The sequence below is a fragment of the Ovis aries genome, chromosome 13, assembly GCF_016772045.2.
Source record: "Ovis aries strain OAR_USU_Benz2616 breed Rambouillet chromosome 13, ARS-UI_Ramb_v3.0, whole genome shotgun sequence".
In the NCBI taxonomy this organism is placed as follows: Eukaryota; Metazoa; Chordata; class Mammalia; order Artiodactyla; family Bovidae; genus Ovis; species Ovis aries.
In genome coordinates this window covers 29,453,944-29,474,427 of record NC_056066.1, presented here as the reverse complement: position 1 = coordinate 29,474,427, position 20,484 = coordinate 29,453,944, and the positions used below count along the sequence as shown (strand labels likewise).

Sequence of the window (20,484 nt, the reverse complement as noted above, 5' to 3'; positions counted from 1 at the left end):
TAATCATGTCCTTGATAAACAACAAGGTCCTAGTATATAGCACAGGAGATTATGTTCAATATCCTGCAATAAGCTATGATGAAAAAAATATGAAAAACACATATATTGCAATATATATGTTGCTATTGTTCAGTTGCTAAGTCATGTCTGACTCTTTGTGACCCTATGAACTGTAGCTCGCCAGGCTCCTCTGTCCTCTAATATCTCCTGAAGTTTGCTCAGATTCATGTCCATTGAGTCGGTGATGCTATCTAACCATCTCATCCTCTGCCACTCCCTTCTTCTTTTGCCTCCAAACTTTCCCAGCATCAGGGTCTTTTCCAGTGAGTCAGCTCTTCACATCATGTGGCCAAAGTACTGGACCTTCAGCTTTAGCATCAGTCCTCGCAATGAATATTCAGGGTTGATTTCCTTTAGGAGTGACTGGTTTGATTTTGTAGTCCAAGGAATTCTCAAGAGTCTTCTGCAGCACCACAATTAAAAAGCACGCATCTTTTAATTTCATGGCTGCAGTCACCATCCACAGTGATCTTGGAGCACAAGAAAATACAATCTGTCACTTCTTCTAATTTTTCCTGTTCTCTTTGCCACAGTAGTAGATATAGTGGTCATCTGAATTAAATTCACCCATTCCTGTCCATTTTAGTTCACCGATTCATAAGATGTCAGCGTTCAATCTTCTGCTTGACTGTGTCCAATTTACTTTGATTCATGGACCTACTATTCCAGGTTCCTATGCAATATTGCTCTTTACAGCATTGCACTTTACTTTCACCACCAGACACATCTGCAACTGACAGGCATTTCTGCTTTAGCCCCAGGCTCTTGGTTCTTTCTGGAGCTATTAGTAATTGCCCTCCACTCTTCCCTAGTAGTGTACTGGACACCTTCTGATCTAGGGGGCTCGTCTTTCAGTGTCATATCTTTTTGTCATTTCATCCCTTCCATGGGGTTCTCCAACAAGAATACTGGAGTGATTTGCCATTCCCTCCTCCAGTGAACCACGTTTTGTCAGAGCTCTTCACTATGAGCCATCCATCTTGGGTGGCCCTGCACAGCATGCCTTATAGCTTCTTTGAGTTACACAAGCCCGTTTGCCATGCCAAGGCTGTGATATCCATGAAGGGGGCAATATATATACATACACACATATATGTATAACTGAATCACTATCCTGTACACCAGAAACTGACACAATATTGTGAATCAACTATACCTAAATTTTTAAAAATTCTTAAAAGAAAAATTGTATCGTTGACATATTAATCAGGATTGAGTGGGTTTATGTTAAGAGAGACTGCAATCATGAGTAACTGTGGTCTACATAGGGCTGTTCCATACAATAAAGGATAATCTCTGTTATTTGGGACTAATGGGGGTGGGAAATGGGATTATGAAAATAGGGCTTACTACCAAATCATCAGATCTGAACTCCCTGATAACATACAGACTTTAACTTATCAAAGGTAGAATTCCTTACCTCCTCTTATATCCCCTCCTCATGTCCAGTGTTACCGCTGAGAACCACAGTCTTATTACCAAGGAGTCTCCGTGGAATAACACTCTCAGAATGTGAGGACCATTCAGGAAGGGTTGTTTGATCACTGTATTGGCTGTACATCCTAGGCTAGGTAATTGCTCATATTCTCTTTTTTTTTCTTCCTCACTTGCTACCTTCTTAACAACTTTGAAAACAATAAACAATGTTTCATGTATTTAGTTGGGAATCTTTAGGGAGCTATTCTTTGTCCTTGGTTTCCCTAGATTTGAAAGGGTCTTAGAATGTAGATAACTTGATTTTTGTGAGACATAGTTTTTTAATTTTTCCCATGCCCTGTGATAGATTATATATTTCTTTGTATATTTCTATTTGATTTTGCTACACAAATGGACCAGGAAGTTTCTTTAAGTTGTATTTACTAAAACCACTGCCACTTAATGGCCCCTGTAGTGTACAGTATATTGGAAATACAGTGAATAGTCCTTAGTGAATCTGAGCTCTCGTCTTCACCTGCAACCAACTCCCTACTTTTCTGGACATCAGTTCTTCTTTCATTGAGGGGATTTGAGCACATTGTCTTCACAGTACCTGTCAAGGTCTATATTTATGACTCTCTGGTCCAAGGAAATTTATGACCAGTCCTATAGGATTGATGAACACAGGAACAAAACTTTTCAGAGAAAATGGGCTCAGCTTCTATTCCATATTTTTCTTTTCTTGATGCCAAAATAAATAAAAAGTTTCCCTAGAGCCTCACAATGGATGTAGATCTTTCAGAATCAACTGTTGCTAAACTGAGAGCTGAGTGAAAATGTGGGTGGTGAGGTTGTCAAGATCCCTTGGGAATGGGAGCCCAAGCTCTCTGGGCAGTCCTTTGATGAAAGCATCCTGCCATCTTCTCTCCTCTTCTCCTCACTGAGTCTCCTATGCAATCGACACTTGGTTTAATCAAATCCAGTCAGAAAGGGGAGTGTGGCATAATACAATCTGATCTATAAGTATAAAATATTAAGGCATCAGCCCAGGAGGCTGTGCTCTGCACTTTTTATTTAATAGTGGTATGTGAAGGGTGAATGCAAAGGGCTTTACAGTTTGGAAAAATTTTTGTGGGTAGTCAGCTTAAAAAATATACTTGTCCCACCAACTCCTAGAAGACAATGCAGGATAATTGACTTTGACCAACAAGTAGGTGACATATTTTCCAATCATTTGAGGTATAGAGCCCAGAGTTTTATCATAATTTTCCAGATAAAGAAATGGAGACAAATAGAAATTAAACTATTTGCCCTGCAGTCAGAATTTAACCCAATATATTTTGCTTTCTGCTTTAGAAATATATTACCCAAAGAAGAGAAAAGATAACGTTTGAAGTTACTAAAGGCTGTGCTAATTACTGGGTATTCTTAGAAGGGCATTTAAGACTTCAATTGCCGAAAGAGATATTTTCTATTGAAGTTAGCTGAAGGTCTAAGAATTCTTTGAAAGATACCGTTTACCTAAAAACTGCTAGAAAGCATTGTTTGGGGGGGAATTATCATTTTTAAGATTATAAAACAATAACAGTTTGGTTTACAATCAGCTTTTGCTATGGAATAACGCCACATGCTGTATTTCATCCCTACAGTGCTCACTTTCTAGGTGTAAACTGCAGGGAAAACTACCTGTATATCCAATTAATAGGGCTTCCCAGGTGGCACTTGTAGTAAAGAACCCGCCTGCAGATGTAGCAGACATAAGAGACATGGGTTCAATCTCTGGGTCAGGAAAATCCCCTGGAGGAGGGCATGGCAACCCTCTCTAGTATTCTTGCCTGGAGAATCCCATGGACAGAATAGCCTGGCTAATATCCTACTTACACGATTCTACCACTTACCTCTCCTTCTCTCTGTGTCTCATGCTTCAGTAATATATAAAATAACTCTAGAACTTGATCAGGCTTTATGTTGGCTCTGGGCCTGGCCTTATAAGAGGTATGGCTGCATTCATGGAAAGCTAAAGAAATCTAAGAAGGAGAAATATACAAGTGGCCACGTTTCTACTCTGAGGTAGAAACAGTATTTTGTTACAACTGGACATTTCACATAGCGCACAGAATTCTAGATTTTTTTATCCATAAAAATGTCCCATTTCTTGATATGACTTAAAGCATGGATTATAGATCATGTATACACACACTTATACTTACACAGGATCTATGGATAGATGTGTATTTATGTATATGTGATATTATCCATCTCAGTTCAGGAATGTGCTCTGCTCTGCCCCCTAGTGCTTAAGAGAGGAGATGCTATAAAATAAGTCGATCTGAGTTCCAGACCAGTTAATTAAGAGATGTTTCAGACCCTTGAAGGCTTCCCTGGTGGCTCAGACAGTTAAGAATCTGCCAGCAATGCAGGAGACTGGGGTTTGATCCCTGGGTTGGGAAGATCCCCTGGAGAAGGGAATGGCAACCCACTCCAGATATTCTTGCCTGGAGAAGCCCATGGATAGAGGGGCTCGGTGGGCTACAGTCCATGGGTTCACACAGAGTCGGACACGACTGAGTGACTAACACTCTCACTCAGACCCTTACCTACTCCTTTAGTGATTCTGCTAAACAAAAACTTTCAATACTGTTTCCTTGTGGATGATGTCTGTTCAAATAAATTGGCAGTCACTCTTTGCTGCTGCTGTTAATGTACTCCACACAAGTAAGACACTGTTTAAACGTGCCAGCACCAGCGACTGACATCATGTTCCATGTTTCAGAGTGTCCCACCCTCCGCAGATCGTCCTGCCCATTCAGAACTGGGAACCAGAAGAGGAGCCTCACAAGGAGGAGGGAGTCGGACCACTGGTGGAACATATTTATGAGGTAATCGTTGTCTCTGTTGAAGCTGTGCTCAGGGTCTGTTCTTATGCTCTTTGCTAATACACTTTTCACAGTGTTTTAAAAGATACCAATCCAAGATCCAGCCTAGATTTGTGCTGTTTTGCTCTCATGTTGCAGTGGGTGGTGGGAGGGTGTTCTACTAAATAACCACTGGCTTTTTACTGGCAAGAGCCATTATACAGTGAGAAGCATTTTATCTTGTTCCTGTTCCTGTTCTTTTTGTTGTCATTCAGTTGCTCAGTCGTGTTCAACTCTTTGTGACCCCATGGACTGCGGCACTCCAGGCTTCCCTGTCCTTTACTATCTCCCAGAGTTTGCTCAAACTCATGTCCATCGAGTCAATGATGCCATCCAATCATCTCCTCCTCTGTCGCCCCCTTCTCCTCCTGCCCTGAGTCTTTCTAGTATTCCAGTCTTTTCCCATGAGTCAGCTCTTAGCATCAGGTGGCCCAGGTTCTTTATTTCCTCTCTTTTGCTGTTTGGACAGCCTAAGTCTAGAAATGACACACTCCCTAGACTTTAGTTCATTTCTTCCTACACCTTTACCTATTTTTAAAACCCATCCACCTTTTAAATTAAAAGTCACCAACCAGAAGGTACTAGACAAAGCCATATGGACTATCTACTATTTTATAGTCCCCAAATGGGTGTATAGCATGGGTGGAGGTTTGACAGATAAGAATAATTTTACTGTTCATTCGACTAACCTCAATCAGATATGTATGTTATTCTGAGATTTGAAATAGTCCATTTATTTTTCAGAAGCAAACCAGCAGCTTGTGATAAAGACCTGTTGATCTGTTTCCACTTCAAGTGTTAAAGTGTTCATAGAGAGGAGCTTTGTTGACACATTATCCAAAACATTAAAGTTTTTTTTTTTTTTTACAGTTAGAAACCAAGATATAGTAAATGGTTAGTTTAGTAGTTCTTTTTTTTCTTAATAAAGTGTTGGGCTGGCCAAAACGTTCGTGTGAAAAACCCAAATGAACATTTTGGCCAACCCAGTACATGCTGCCAGTGGAGCAGTTATTCCTGTTCATCTTCACGGGGCCAGCAAAACAATGTTCCGAGCCATTTTCTATTTGAGGTTCCTTCTTGGTTAATGCCGCCAATCTCTTTCTTGTGTCATGCATGCCGCTGACCTAATAATTCTGGCTATATCTTTCATCTTAAGCTACAAAGGACTTGAGTAGCATTCTCTAAGAATAATAGTTAAAGCCAATTCAGAGCTGATGAGATGTTTACATAGATGAGAAAGAAGCATCAACTCCTGCATAGTGTCAACATGAAAGCCTCCCATCTGCCCAGCCTGTGGTCCAGAATCAGACACCCTGTCCAAAGCTGGATCAAGGCTTTGGCTTAAGCTCTCCTGATAACAAAAGGATAATGCAGTCCCAAGGCCATTCTGATCAAGAACCTCACTGGGAAAAAAAATTCTGTCAAGTAATTTATTAAGCCTTGTGTGCACTAGTCTCTCCTTAGAATGGTGAAACTTTAAAGTTTGAAAACATTCAAACGCAATCATTCTCAGGGCAACCCTGCTTCTAATCTGAGCAACAATGGATCATAAAATTTAAGGGTAATACCCAGTAGTGCCAAAAGCAATCACTGAACATTGCTTACAGGCTAGTTTCATGTCTCAAAATATACTTTTATCAATGGATGGCATGTTGCTTTGATAATGTCAATGAAATGAGCCACCTAATAAGCAAAACCAATTATAAATTATTTTATGGATCATTATAATTGTCAGAACTGTGAAAAAAGAAAAGGGCAAAAGGTCCTAGCTAACTTTGAAGTGAATTTTCAAAACCACAGTAAATTTAAACCCACTTAGTGGTGTTCCCAGGCTGTTTTGTGTCCCGAAAGTACAGGATTCTTGTGTTCAAAGACTTCATCTCTTTATGCAACGTGGCCTTTCTTTCCTTGAGATTCACTGATTAAAACAGAAGGAGCTCAGCTTTGAAATGCGCACTTGAAGTGAACTGTGGTGAGCCTGGGCCATCTCTGGTATTTGATGGATAGCCATTTTTCCAGGGGGTAAGGGAAAGTGCGTCGCATATGGTTACAATCGACAAGTCAGTAGTCAGGAAAGAGGCCAATTTCAATGTAAGGAAAGAATAACCAAGTTTAGAAAGCAGATAATTAAAGTGAAGTTTCTCTCGCTGTGATTAGATTAACATAAACGTAAGGGAAATGGCACAGTTATCAGACATGGTGAAGGTGGCCTTTGCAAAGGAATTCTGCACTGAGAGCTCCACAGACTGAACTGTCTTCTCTAAGCATCAGCCCGTCTTGCTTCCAGGATTCCTCTTGCTTAAGAGACTCTTCCTATTGTCACAGTCCTAGTGCAGATGACTTAAAGCCAAATCCATGCTTTTTTAGAATGGGTTCTGAGTTTATGGAGTTTGATTTCAACTTGCTGCCTTGTGCTGACCGTTCTGTGCCATGTTCCCTGCTTGTAGCTGCACAATATTGGCCCAAGCACCATCAGCGACACCCTACTGGAGGTGGGCTGGCCCTTCTCTGCCCGGGACGAATTTCTCCTCTACATTTTTCATATTCAAACTCTGGGACCTCTGCGATGTCAAACAAATCCTGGTATCAACCCACAAGATATAAAGGTAAGGAGTCTGCTCTAATCAGCAACTTCGTTTATTTTTCATAGTAAGGAGAAAATAACAGTGGCTAATTTAAAAAAAAAAAGTGAAATAATTCAGTGACTTCAGTGAAAATTGATCAGATCTTTGTTTTTAGTTTTACAGTTAAAACGCCAGACCTGGGACTTCCCTGGTGGTCCAGTGGTTAAGACTCCATGCTTCCAATACAGGGGATGTGGGTTCAGTCGCTAGTTGGGGAACTAAGATCCCACAAGCTATGTGGCCAAGAAAATATTAAAAATAAAATAAGAAAAGCCAGACCTAACTTAAAATATCACTCCTAGAAAACATCAGTTTCTCCTGGTTTTATAGCTCATGGCAGCCTGTCATTCATTTAGCCTCTTTCAGTGCAGTAACTTTTACATATGGTTTGACTAGCAGTACAACCCAACCCAAATCAGAAATCGACTCCTTGTCATGTTTTGGAGAATGTGTCTAAAATGCTGTTTTAAAGTCTTTTTTGGTATATTGCCAAAAAGCATAAGAATCTTGGCCAAAACGGGGTTTTCCAGATGTTTCCAATAGCAAGTGGTAAAATGTGATTATTTGCCAAAGGCCATCTCAATGCCCTTGAGGACCCCCAGCCTAGAGTTTTCAGGACCCCAGCTTTCAGAGGTGCCTAGGGCAGGGCTTCCCAAACTGTGAGCATATTGGAATCACCTGGAGGTCTCTATAAATAAAACACGGGTTCTGTCTGGGGTGGGGTCTGAGAGTCTGCCTCCCTGCAGACCCCCACTCAATCACCTTGTGAGTCACTCTTTAATCAGAAACTCAAGGTTCCACAGAGCTGATTCTGTCCAGATTAAGACCCAAATCTGGCTTTGGGGTCCTTCTGGAAAGGAAATAAATTAATGAGTGTAAGCCCTTGAAAATGTCACATTTGAATGAAAGAAAAAAAATTCTTGTTAATGTGATGTTGTTCTCAAAAGAAGACTCCATTGAAGAGTCAACACTCTCAGTACTGGCAGGGACAGAGTATCTCCATAATCAAGCAGGCAGAGGCAGACTTGGGGAAATACTAATTCAGCCATCCTGGGTGCAGGACCGCCTCTGTTCTCAGCCAGTGGCACTGGGGCACTGACGCTATGAAAGGATTTTTTCTTTAAGCCAACATGCCTTCTATTCAGAAAGAGAAAGACTAAAAGGAGGTCCAGTATTCATGGATTTATGGGGCATCAAGACTTCTTCCTTCTTTGGGGGGAAATAATAAGGCCACTTGTCTTCCACAAAATGATTTAAAATACATCCTCCTTGGCATCCTTCACCCCTGCCCCACTTCCTCTCTCTTCACTCTTCACTGAGATAATTTAACATCCTCAAGGACAGTAGCTTATTATAAAATAGTATCTTCAAATGTTAATGGATAACACCCAAGTAATTAAGATGCTCACATCTCCTGTTCTAGAAAAGGAAATGGCAACCCGCTCCAGTGTTCTTGTCTGGAGAATCCCAGGGACGGGGGAGCCTGGTGGGCTGCCGTCTATGGGGTCACACAGAGTCGGACATGATTGAAGCGACTTAGCAGCAGCAGCATCTCCTTTTCTCAGCTACCTTAGACCCCATTTTAGTCCTTAGCTTCTTGGAGCAAGTGGTTATGCAAATATTTTCTAACTCCCTTTGAGTGTCCTGCTTTGTTTGTGTCTGATACTATTTATATACGTTTGTATATATTATGTAACTTGTTTAATACCCCACAAGAAACTGGCCCAGGCATGCCCATGAGTGTCCAGGAGTCTCTGGCAGAGGCGTGGGTCAGCAAGGGCGTGCTTCAGGGTCTAAGGCACTGACTGCAGCAGTGCCAGGGTGCGAGGGTGGGAGTGTGAAGTCATTCAGTCATGTCTGACTCTTTGCGACCCCATGGACTGTAGCCCAACAGGCTCCTCCACCCATGGGATTCTCCAGGCAAGAATACTGGAGTGGGTTGCCATTTCCAGGAGGTTGCCATTATCTTTATTATCTCCACCATGGTTTGGCCTCAGGTCAAGCAACAGGGCAGAAACTAAGCCTTGCTGATCAACAAAAAATTGGATTAAAGATTTACTGAACATGGCCCTGCCCATCAGAACAAGACCCAGTTTCCCCCTCAGTCAGTCTCTCCTATCAGGAAGCTTCCATAAACCTCTGATCCTTATCCATCAGAGGGCAGACAGAATGAAAACCGCAATCACAGAAAACTTACCAAACTAATCACATGGACCACAGCATTGCCTAGCTCAATGAAACTATGAGCCATGCCGTGTAGGGCCACCCAAGGTGGATGGGTCACGGCGGAGAATTCTGACAAAATGTGGTCCACTGGAGAAAGGAATGGCAAACAGCTTCAGTATTCTTATCTTGAGAACCCCATGAACAGTATGAAAAGGCAAAAAGGTATGACACTGAAAGATGAACTCCCCAGGTCAGTAGTTGCCCAACATGCTACTGGAGATCAGTGGAGAAATAACTCCAGAAAGAATGAAGAGATGGAGCCAAAGCAAAAACAATACCCAGTTGTGGATTAGATGGGTGATGGAAGTAAAGTCTGATGCTGTAAAGAGCAATAGGAACCTGAAATGTTAGGCCCAGGCAAATTGGAAGTGGTCACATAGGAGATGGCAAGAGTGAACATTTTAGGAATCAGTGAACTAAAATGGACTGGAATGGGTGAATTTAACTCAGATGACCATTATATCTACTACTGTGGCAAGAATCCCTTAGAAGAAATGGAGTAGCCATCATAGTCAACAAAAGAGTACAAAATGCAGTGCTTGGATGCAGTCTCAAAAATGACAGAATAATGTCAGTTCGTTTCCAAGAAAAACCATTCAAATTCAGAGTAATCCAAGTCTATTACCCAACCAGTAATGCTGAAGAAGTTGAAGTTGAATGGTTCTATGAAGACCTACAAGACCTTCTAGAACTAACACCCAAAAAAAGATGTCCTCTTCATTATAACGGACTGGAATGCAAAAGTAGGAAGTCAAGAGCTACCTGGAATAACAGGCAAATTTGACCTTGGAGTACAAAACAAAGCAGGTAAAAGGCTAACAGAGTTTTGCCGGGAGAACTCACTGGTCATAGCAAACACCTTTTTCCAACAACACAATAGAAGACTCTACACATGGACATCACCAGATAGTCAATACTGAAATCAGACTGATTATATTCTTTGCAGCCAAAGATGGAGAAGCTCTATACAGTCAGCAAAAACAAGACCAGGAGCTGACTGTGGCTCAGATCATGAACTCCTATTGCCAAATTCAGACTTAAATGGAAAAAAGTAAGGAAAACCACTAGACCATTCAGTTATGCCGTAAATCAAATCCCTTACAATTATACAGTGGAAGTGAGAAATAGATTCAAGGGGTTAGATCTGATAGACAGAGTGCCTGAAGAACTTTGGATGGAGGTTTGTGACACTACAGGAGACAGTGGTCAAGACCATCCCCAAGGGAAGAAATGCAAGAAAGGCAAAGTGGCTGTCTGAGGAGGCCTTACAAACAGCTGAGAAAGAAGAGAAGCTAAAGGCAAGGAGAAAAGGAAAGATATACCCATTTGAATGCAGAGTTACAAAGAATAGCAAGGAGAGATAAGAAAGCCTTCCTCACTGATAATGCAAAGAAAAGGAAAACAATAGAATGGGAAAGATTAGAGATCTCTTCAAGAAAATTAGAGATACCTAAGAAACTGAGGGAGTGAAGTCGCTCAGTCGTGTCAGATTCTTTGCGACCCCATGGACTGCAGCCTACCATGCTCCTCCATCCATGGGATTTTTGAGGCAAGAGTACTGGAGTGGATTGCCATTTCCTTGAAGAGAAACTAAAAAGCCTCTTGATGAAAGTGAAAGAGGAGAGTGAAAAAGTTGGCTTAAAGCTCAACATTCAGAAAACGAAGATCATGGCATCTGGTCCCATCACTTCATGGGAAACAGATGGGGAAACTGTGGAAACAGTGTCAGACTTTATTTTTCTGGGGCTCCAAAATCACTGCAGATGGTGACTGCAGCCATGAAATGAAAAGATGCTTACTCCTTGGAAGAAAAGTTATGACCAACCTAGATAGCATATTCAAAAGCAGAGATATTACTTTGTCAACGAAGGTCCATCTAGTCCTTGGCTATGGTTTTTCCAGTGGTCATGTATGGATGTGAAAGTTGGATGGTGAAGAAAGCTGAGCACCGAAGAATTGATGCTTTTGAAGTGTGGTGTTGGAGAAGACTCTTAAGAGTCCCTTGGACTGCAAGGAGATCCAATCAGTCTATTCTAAAGGAGATCAGTCCTGGGTGTTCTTTGGAAGGACTGATGCAGAAGCTGAAACTCCAATACTTTGGCCACCTCATGTGAAGAGTTGACTCATTGGAAAAGACTTTGATGCTGGGAGGGATTGGGGGCAGGAGGAGAAGGGGACGACAGAGGATGAGATGGCTGGATGGCATCACCAACTCGATGGACGTGAGTCTGAGTGAACTCTGGTAGTTGGTGATGGACAGGGAGGCCTGGCGTGCTGCGATTCATGGGGTCGCAAAGAGTCGGACACGACTGAGCGACTGAACTGAACTGAACTGAACAAAAGCAGAAGATATTAAGAAGAGATGGCAAGAATACACAGAAGAACTATACAAAAAAGATCATCATGACCCAGATAACCACGATGGTGTGATCACTCACCAAGAGCCAGACATCCTGGAATGCAAAGTCAAGTGGGCCTTAGGAAACGTCACTACAAACAAAGTTAGTGGAGGTGATGGAATTCCAGTGGAGCCATTTCAAATCCTAAAAGATGATGCTGTGAAAGTGCTGCATTCAATATGCCAACAAATCTGGAAAACTCAGGAGTGGCTACATGACTGGAAAAGGTCAGTTTTCATTCCAATCCCAAAGAAAGCAATGCCAAAGAATGTTCAAACTACCGCACAATTGCACTCATCTCACACACTAGCAAAGTAATTCTCAAAATTCTGCAAGCCAGGCTTCAACAGTATGTGAACTTTGAACTTCCAGATGTTCAAGCTGAATTTAAAAGAGGCAGAGGAACCAGAGATCAAATTGCCAGCATCCATTGGATCATCAAAAAAACAAGAGAGTTCCAAAAAAACACCTTCTTCTGCTTTATTGACTATGCCAAAGCCTTTGACTGTGTGGATCACAACAACTGTGGAAAATTCTGAAAGAGATGGCAATACCAGACCACCTGACTTGCCTCTTGAGAAATCTGTATGCAGGTCAGGAAGCAACAGTTAGAACCAGACATGGAAAACAGACTGATTCCAAATCGGGAAAGGAGTACATCAAGGCTGTATATTGTCACCCTGCTTATTTAACTTATATGCAGAGTACATCATGAGAAATGCCAGGCTGGATGAAGCACAAGCTGGAATCAAGATGCTGGGAGAAATATCAATAACCTCAGATACGCAGATGACACCACCCTTATGGCAGAAAGCCGAGAAGAACTAAAGAGCCTCTTGATGAAAGTGAAAGGGGAGTGAAAAAGTTGGCTTAACACTCAACATTCAGAAAACTAAGATCATGGCATCTGGTCCTATCACTTCATGGCAAATAGACGGGGAAAATGGAAACAGTGAGAGACTTTATTTTGGGGGGCTCCAAAATCACTACAGATGGTGACTGCAGCCATGAAATAAAAAGACGCTTGCTCCTTGGAAGAAAAGCTATGATCAAATAGACAGCATATTAAAAAGCAGAGACATTGCTTTACCAACAAAGGTCCATCTAATCAAAGCTATGGTTTTTCCAGTAGTCATTTATGGATGTGAGAGTTGGGCTATAAACAAAGCTGAGTGCAGAAGAATTGATGCCTTTCAACTGTGATGCTGGAGAAGACTCTTGAGAGTCCCTTGGACTGCAAGGAGATCCAACCAGTCCATTCTGAAGGAGATCAGTCCTGGGTGTTCATTGGAAGGACTGATGCTGAAGCTGAAACTCCAATCCTTTGGCCACCTGATGCGAAGAACTGACTCATAGGAAAAGACCCTGATGGTGGGAAAGATTGAAGGCGGGAGGAGAAGGGGGTGACAGAAGATGAGATGGTTGGATGGCATCACCAACGCAATGGATATGAGTTTGAGCAGGCTCTGGTAGTTGGTGATGGACAGGGAAGCCTGGAGTGCTACAGTCCATGGGGTCGCAAAGAGTCGGACATGACTGAACAACTGAACTGAGTTATGTTGGTTGTGAGTTATTTTTTCTTTGTTGCAATTTAATGATCATTTACACTGGCTGGAACTTTACCAATAGTAACTAGCCTTAAACTTTGACAGATTGGTGCAAGCTGGGTGGGAGTATATCCCCATTACCTACATTCCCTGCTACCCAGTTATTCCTTAAAGTATAGATTTTGATTAAAAATCTTTCCAAGGCTAGTGCAAAATGCAGCTTAGTTATGCTCATTTTATAAAACTTTTTCTATAGAAACATAATACAAGATTTGTTTAGAGATACTTTTCTGGTGGCCCAGTGGCTGAGACTGTTCTCCCAAAGCAGGGGGCCCAGGTTCAATCCCTGACCAAGAAACTAGATCCTGCATGTGCAACTAAAAATTCTAATGCCACAATTAAAGATCCCATGTGCAGTAACTAAGATCTAGCTCAGCCAAATAAATAAATAAATATATATTTTTATAAAAACCATATCATTAAAAAATAAGATTTGATTACAATAGAAAGTAAGACCATGATAAAATAACTAATTATAACAAGTCATGAGTTTTTGAAATTCTGAATTCATGGAAAACTTGAAATATTATTACTTTCAGATCTCAAAGTACTTTTACCTATATTTAACAAGCATGACCCAAAGAGTCTAAATGACCTTTTATCAATAAATAGATTTTAAAACTTGATAATGACCATATTTTTTACATGAAGAGCTATAAACAATTGAGAGTATTTGAAAATTACTTTCCTTTTAAGATAGTAAATAATTTCTTGGTAAAGTTACTATTAATTTACTTGGAAATTTCTTTCTGGGTAATGCAAAGCTAAACAGTCTACTTGCTGACTTAAATGTAAATTGGAAATTAGCAAACTATTTATTATATTTGTTACCATCAAAAGAATAGGCTGGGCAAACTTTTAAGTCTAATATCAATTTCAGATTCTTGCAACAAAGCTAATTTGAAGGGTATTTTTAATTGGAGTACTGATAGTTTTATCTTAAACTAGCTAATTTTTTAAACTTAGCTCTTTAACTGAGAAGTAGAGAGATGGTAGATCTGTAATAATGAAAAGGGAGGCAGAAATATGTTTGTATAGGCAAAATTAAATCATAGCATTATATCTTGTGGCTTCCCAGGTGGCTCAGTGGTAAAGCATCTGCCTGCAATACAGGAGACGCAGGTTGGATCCCTGGGTCTGGAAGATCCTCTGGAGGAGGAAATGGCAATGCACTCCAGTATTCTTGCCTGGGAAATCCCACGGACAGAGGAGCCCGATGGGCTAGTCCATAGGGTTGAAAAGAGTGGGATATAACTGAGCAACTGAGCACACACGTGCACATTAAATCTTCCCTACTGAGTGGACTAAGGTGAATTTCCTTACTATATGGTTCTGTGATTCCTTTATCACAGAAGGAATCAGACCATAGGAAGTGAGTGCCTCTTGAAACCTCTGCATCTGCAAGTCTTTTCTGAAAATGCTCCAGTCTCCACTGGATGAGCCACCAAAATGTCCCAACCGTGGACCTGTCAGAGGAAGAACTGTCTACTTTTTGAAGTTTCCTCCAGAGGATTTCCAAAGTTCCCCATCATTTTCCTCTCCAGACAGTCAGTTGATTTCCCTTCAGAAAAATCTCTTTCTCTTGTGTTCACATACAATTTTTTAGTCAGCTTCTCCTCCTGTTTAATATATAAATATCTCATTTTTATTCATTTCCCTCCTTCACTGACTCCAACTCTCACGTGTTCTAAGGAAATTGGGTTATGAATTAGAAACCATCAGATTTCCTTTGAAACATTTTCTAGGCCACTCACTTTAAGGAATCAGTGCCACCAACTCTAAAACTTTTGAAATTCCCCAGATGTCCTCTGCAGAATCTCCATAAGGCTTACTCTCATTAAATCTATCAGAATTTAATGTAATTAACACAATCATTTTTTTTTCTATTTAAAAAAATTACTCCTGGAGTAACCTCCCCAGCTTTATTTTTTATTGCAAATACTTAGTTGTATGCATCAAAGCCATATTGTGGATGAACTAGGTTTTCCTGTGGGCTGGCCCAATTTCCAAAGAGAAAGGTATTTGAAGTGCCAAACTTCTAGCCGAAAATCTTCTGAAATACAACCTGCCTATAAATTGAATATGCATTCCAAATGCCACTGTGCTCACATAAGCCTCTAAGTCTGAATAGGCCTGACGGGATTCAGTTCTAACAGGAAGTATTACTGTCTGGTTATCCCATCAGTGACCTGAATGTCCACAGGGTTTGATGAACAAGACACTGACCATGTTGAAAAGCCACCACACTATTCATGTTCTCCTAAGACCTGTGACTGTCTCAGGAGACACTGCGCACAACACCTCATTTGTTGCCCAAATACAGACCATCAACAACTAAGTTAGGGCTGGGGGAGATGGAGGATACAAGCAGAAGTCAGTGAAGTTTTTATAAAGTATCAGTACTTGCTTTATATTAGACTTCGTGGGGATTCACTCAGTCTTCTCTGTGACCCTGTTCAAACATGTGAGTACAGGGGTGGATGGATGCCCCAGGGAGATGATGCAGTTCAGGAAAAGCTTGAGCAAGGTGCACAACCCCTGGTGGTGCACAGCTCAAGCAAGCGTGAAGTGTGGCACTTGGGGGGGTCACTGTCACCCCTGCTCTTACTCCTGCCTCCCAATGAAAAGGTTGTAGTCTTTGGTTTTCTGTTCATCCCATGATGGCGCCACTTTATTTATCGGTCTTCTCTAATCCCAGGGGCAGAAGCAGGTTCTGCCTGCTTCGGGCAGAAGCATCCGTAAAGGTTCTGTCTCCAGGCTTCATGGTCCAGGGCAGGGACACAGGATTTGAATGTGGTGATTTCCCCATATTCTGCCATTTAAAGCATTTTGAAACAAACTGTCTGCAACACTCAGACCAATCCATTAAATCTAATTTGTTCCAGATCCTTCTTGGAATAGAATTTTGGAGTTGGATAAAGTATTTTTAAAATATTCTAAAGGCAGTAAAGTAATGATTTCAAACTACCAAATTTCTTATTTTGGTGGACTCTCTCCTGGGTTCAGTAAGGTCCTTCAGATAGGCTACAATCTCTCAATACAATGAAGCTAAGTAAGCAAACAGGGTTAAGGAACCAAAGCTGCACAAAGAGACAAGGCCTATTTTTTTTTTTTTTTTAATTGGCAAGATTTCATCAGCAACAGCCAAGTATGAGATGCTGGGAGACAGGGCTACAGATTGTAAGAGTATAGCCCGAGGAGGGAGACACACAAGGTGGTCAGATGCAACCTGTGTTAAGATCTATTGAATCTTCTGGGGCTAAGTTCAGGAGAGGGAAATCCTGAGGTGAAAGTAATCTGACAGGGACTAGGCTAGGATAACCGACAGCAAGAGAAAAAGCCAAGGTGTAAAGAACTGTCCTCGGAGCTCTGGAAACCAGAAAGTTACAACTGAGAACTGATCTCTTGAACAAGACTGTTCCCACAGGAAGTCCAAATTACAACCAGATAGCGCAGACATGGAAAGCAGAAACAGAGAAACTGTTCGTTAGGGAGTATAGCCCGGCAAATTGTTCTTTTTTAAATCAGCGGGCCGCAGACAGTGGCTTGGCAAACTTGCATTGGTTTGTCTTATCCTTAAGAGAATTTTCTTCCTCATCACTGCCTCCGTTTACAGTACTTACTGCAGCTTGTTGATCAGAATGCGGGATACTTGTTACTTCCCAGGTCAGCAGCTCTCAGACCAAATTCTCTCTCCCTTTCTCCTTCCTCCTCCTTTTTTCTTTCTTTCCTCCTCCCTCCCTCCTTTCTTTCTTTCTCTCTGTTTCTCTCCTGTTCCCTCTGATACAGGAATTTCATCCACCTTTTACCTAAAACACTACCTGTAGAAGTCTTACTTACAACATTACCATTTTTCAGCCACCAAAGACAATATACTTTCTGGGGTCTGTTTCTCTTTGCCTTATCATCTCTTTAAGATGGTTTCCAAATTCTCATCTATATTTCAAAATTTTTAAAATACATGTCCAGCAGCTAAGCTTCAAAATCACCAAGAGAGTAAATTGCTTCTTTCAGCTCTGCTTTGCTGTACTGTTCAGGAGCTTAAAAGACAATTGTGGCTTTTATCCTCTCCCAGCAAATCCTGAACGTTTACATCTTAAAGAAAATGACATGGTGGACTGACCCCCTGGACTCATCTCTGTGTCGATTTAATTATAGACACAGAGTCACATGAGGAAAAGGCAACTGCCTTTTATGGATGAGAAATACCTGAAATCCAAAGACAAATGACAAACAGGCTGAAAAAATACTATGTGCTGTGTTTCTTTGGATTCACGGAGCTTTTATCTAATTTCACCCAACTCTTTTCTTCCAGAGATGCATTTCCAACTATATTGCATGTTCCAGCCACACAGTATCCCTTTAATCCATAAATTTAAACCTATACCAGAGTGAAGAGTTTGTGATGATTTATGAAAATAGAAAACTCCTGTTGGGGTCAGAATCTGACTAACAGCTGGGGAGAGAACCCTATTTACTAACAATTGTTTCCTTTATTACAGAAAGAAGTGATTTTCATGTTTGTTCTGGAGAAATATGTTAGTGTTTACCACTAGCTTCCCATAGCACATAGCAAACATTACCCTGAACTTGAAAGTCTGCGTAACCTGGGTGCTAAGAGGCCAGCCTCCCTCAGCCCGAAGGATTTCAGCTTAAGGAAAAACTTGACCTGTAGATTTGTGATCCATGGTGAAACAGGCTAAAAAAGTTCATCTGGAAAATAGCCTTTAACTGTTGTTTACATTTCTTGGATAACTTCTACCTTGTTTTGGGGGTTGTATTTTTGTTTTGTCTTTTGAAATAATTTCTGGAATGCCATTTGAGAAAACTGGGTTGCGAGCCATTGGACTTTGATGATGGTACTTGAGAGCAGTGTTGCTCTATTTGTAAAACACTGTCACTAAGAGGAAGAAATACATTTCATCAACCCCTGTGGTGTGATACATTCATTCCGTATCTCAGAGCAAGTCCTGGGTTTTATGGAGAAACCACGTAGAAATGTTTGTGAGTAATGGTACACCAGGGAGCACCACAATAGGAGGTGTCCTAACTGTTTCTGAACACAAGCTGCATCCAGTATAAACACAGAGGAAGCTGAAGGGTTTTCTTCTCTTTGGGCTGTTGTTTTGCTGCAGCTGTTATACTACAACTACCGCTGCTGCTACTACCACTGACGAGAATAGCAGACTGAAAGTGTTAGTTGCTCAGTTGTGTCCAACTCTGCGACCCCATGGACTGTAGCCCACCAGGCTCCTCTAGTCCATGGAATTCTCCAGGCAAGGAGAATTCCCACTGAAGTGGGTTGCCATTCCCTTCTCTAGGGTATCTTTCCCGACCCACGGATCAAACCCAGGTCTCCTGCATTGCAGACAGATTCTTTATTGTCTGAGCCACCAGGGAAGCCCAAAAGTAGGCAATACCTTGAGAATTAAAAAAAAAAAAATTCACTAGTTCTTCTCAGCATCTCTGCTCTATCGTTTGGTTGCCCTACAGGGTTAACATACCTTCCAATGACCTATAAAAAGAAGAAATTGCACATGCTAAATCTCAAAAACTACACACATAGCACACACCACACATACACACACAAACACCTGAGCATATGATGGAAAACATATAAGGGAATCTTAAAGATTCCCACAATTCTGAATTTTCTTTTAATCTCACACGGTAAAGCAGCGGTCCCCAACCTTTTTGGCAACAGGGTCCAGTTTAGTGGAAGATAATTCTTCCACAGACTAGGGTATGAGCTGATGATTTGGGGGTAATTCAAGCATATTACATTTATTGTGGACTCTATTTCTATTATTATTACACCAGTTCCACCTCAGACCATCAGGCATTAGATCCCGGAATCTGGAGAACCCTGCAAAGACTTCTCTACCAGATTCTCCATCACTGAGTTTCCCTGAGCTAATGCATCACCCACCTGCCATTGTCCTGAAATATTGCAAAGTCCATATGGCTGACCCTCACGCTCACTCCCATGCATCCCATTAGCCCAGTACTTTGAACATCTCCTCTACATCCTTACCTCTGAAATATCCAGTTCAGCATCCAAGACTCTAATAAATCAGTCTCCTATTTTTCTATTTTTCTCACTTCCTTCCTCCACTAGTCCTTTTCTTCCTTGATACAAAAACTTCCTCTGAGTCAGTTAACTCACCCCACTCTCAAGACTGCCTTTGGCCATACTTTCTTTCCTGTCAAGCCTGGAACCTGTGAGTTGGTTACAACATCCTTTTATGAGCTCCCTTACATCACCTCCCTTGTCCTCTGTGCTTTCCAAGTCCCTGGCCTGACCATCTCCCTCCTGCTGGATCCCAGAGTCTGGCTTCTCGACCACTTGGCCTGTGGACATGTTACAGATGGATGATGCCTGGTGCTCACTGGGCAGAGGCATCTGCAGAGTCTCCTCGGCCAGCTGATGGCCTCTCCCTCTCATTCTCCTCATCGGCTTCTCCAAACCTTCACGACATTCCCTGTACCTCCTATCCCATCTCTCAAGCATCACTACCATTAGCCAGTGACCTTAAAGCAAAACAGTCTTCAAATGACCTATTTCCCATCCCCGCCAGCTTCTAATCATCTCTCCCTCATCCTTAGCTCCTCTCCAGCACTTCCAGAGGAGAGTCCTTCTCCCAATTCTGAGTTTAACTTTGCTGTCTAAAGTATTCCCCGTTTCCAGTATCTGCAACCTCTTACTCTCTACTTATTCCTTCCTCAAAGCAACTTAAAGTTACTTAAATTTCCTATCTTCAAAACAAACTACAAGCAGTAACTTGCCTCTGTATCCTCTTCCAAGAATGGATTGTCTTTCCCTCCATTTGTTAGCCAAGCTGTATTGCTATCCCTACTTCCTCATTTGTCTTTTATTATAATCTTCTTGGTTTTCATATTGAGAGATACTAAATTTCCATCAAAGGAATGTGTCAGGCAAGATGCAAAAACACGAAGAAGAAAATATTTGATTTCTAGTAATGTCGTTGCCTATTTACTGTTCTATATTCTATTTATCTGTTAGTTTATGTTTTTGTTTCACCCATAAACATTTTGTTGTATGTTGCCAATAATTAAGGACACTCTTTAGAAATCCATAATACCATTGTCATACCTAAAAAGTAATTAGCAAAACTTCTTTAATATCATTTAAACTCCACCACTGGTGGTAACAATTAGACGGCTATTCTAAATAGTCCTATGTTTGATACACAATGTAAGTAAGCATTCATTTTTT

At 41.3% G+C, this 20,484-nt stretch overlaps 1 protein-coding gene across 2 annotated transcripts in view; it reads left to right on the top strand.

Annotated features, from left to right (window-relative positions):
* The window catches only part of ITGA8 (integrin subunit alpha 8), a 194,916-nt gene that overhangs the window by 135,002 nt on the left and 39,430 nt on the right, over positions 1-20,484 (top strand). For both annotated transcript variants that reach the window (XM_027960110.2, XM_060397387.1), the window contains exons 24-25: positions 4,250-4,355; positions 6,839-6,997. In XM_027960110.2, coding sequence (XP_027815911.2) covers positions 4,250-4,355; positions 6,839-6,997 — 265 coding nt within the window. The remainder of the gene's footprint in view (positions 1-4,249; positions 4,356-6,838; positions 6,998-20,484) is intronic.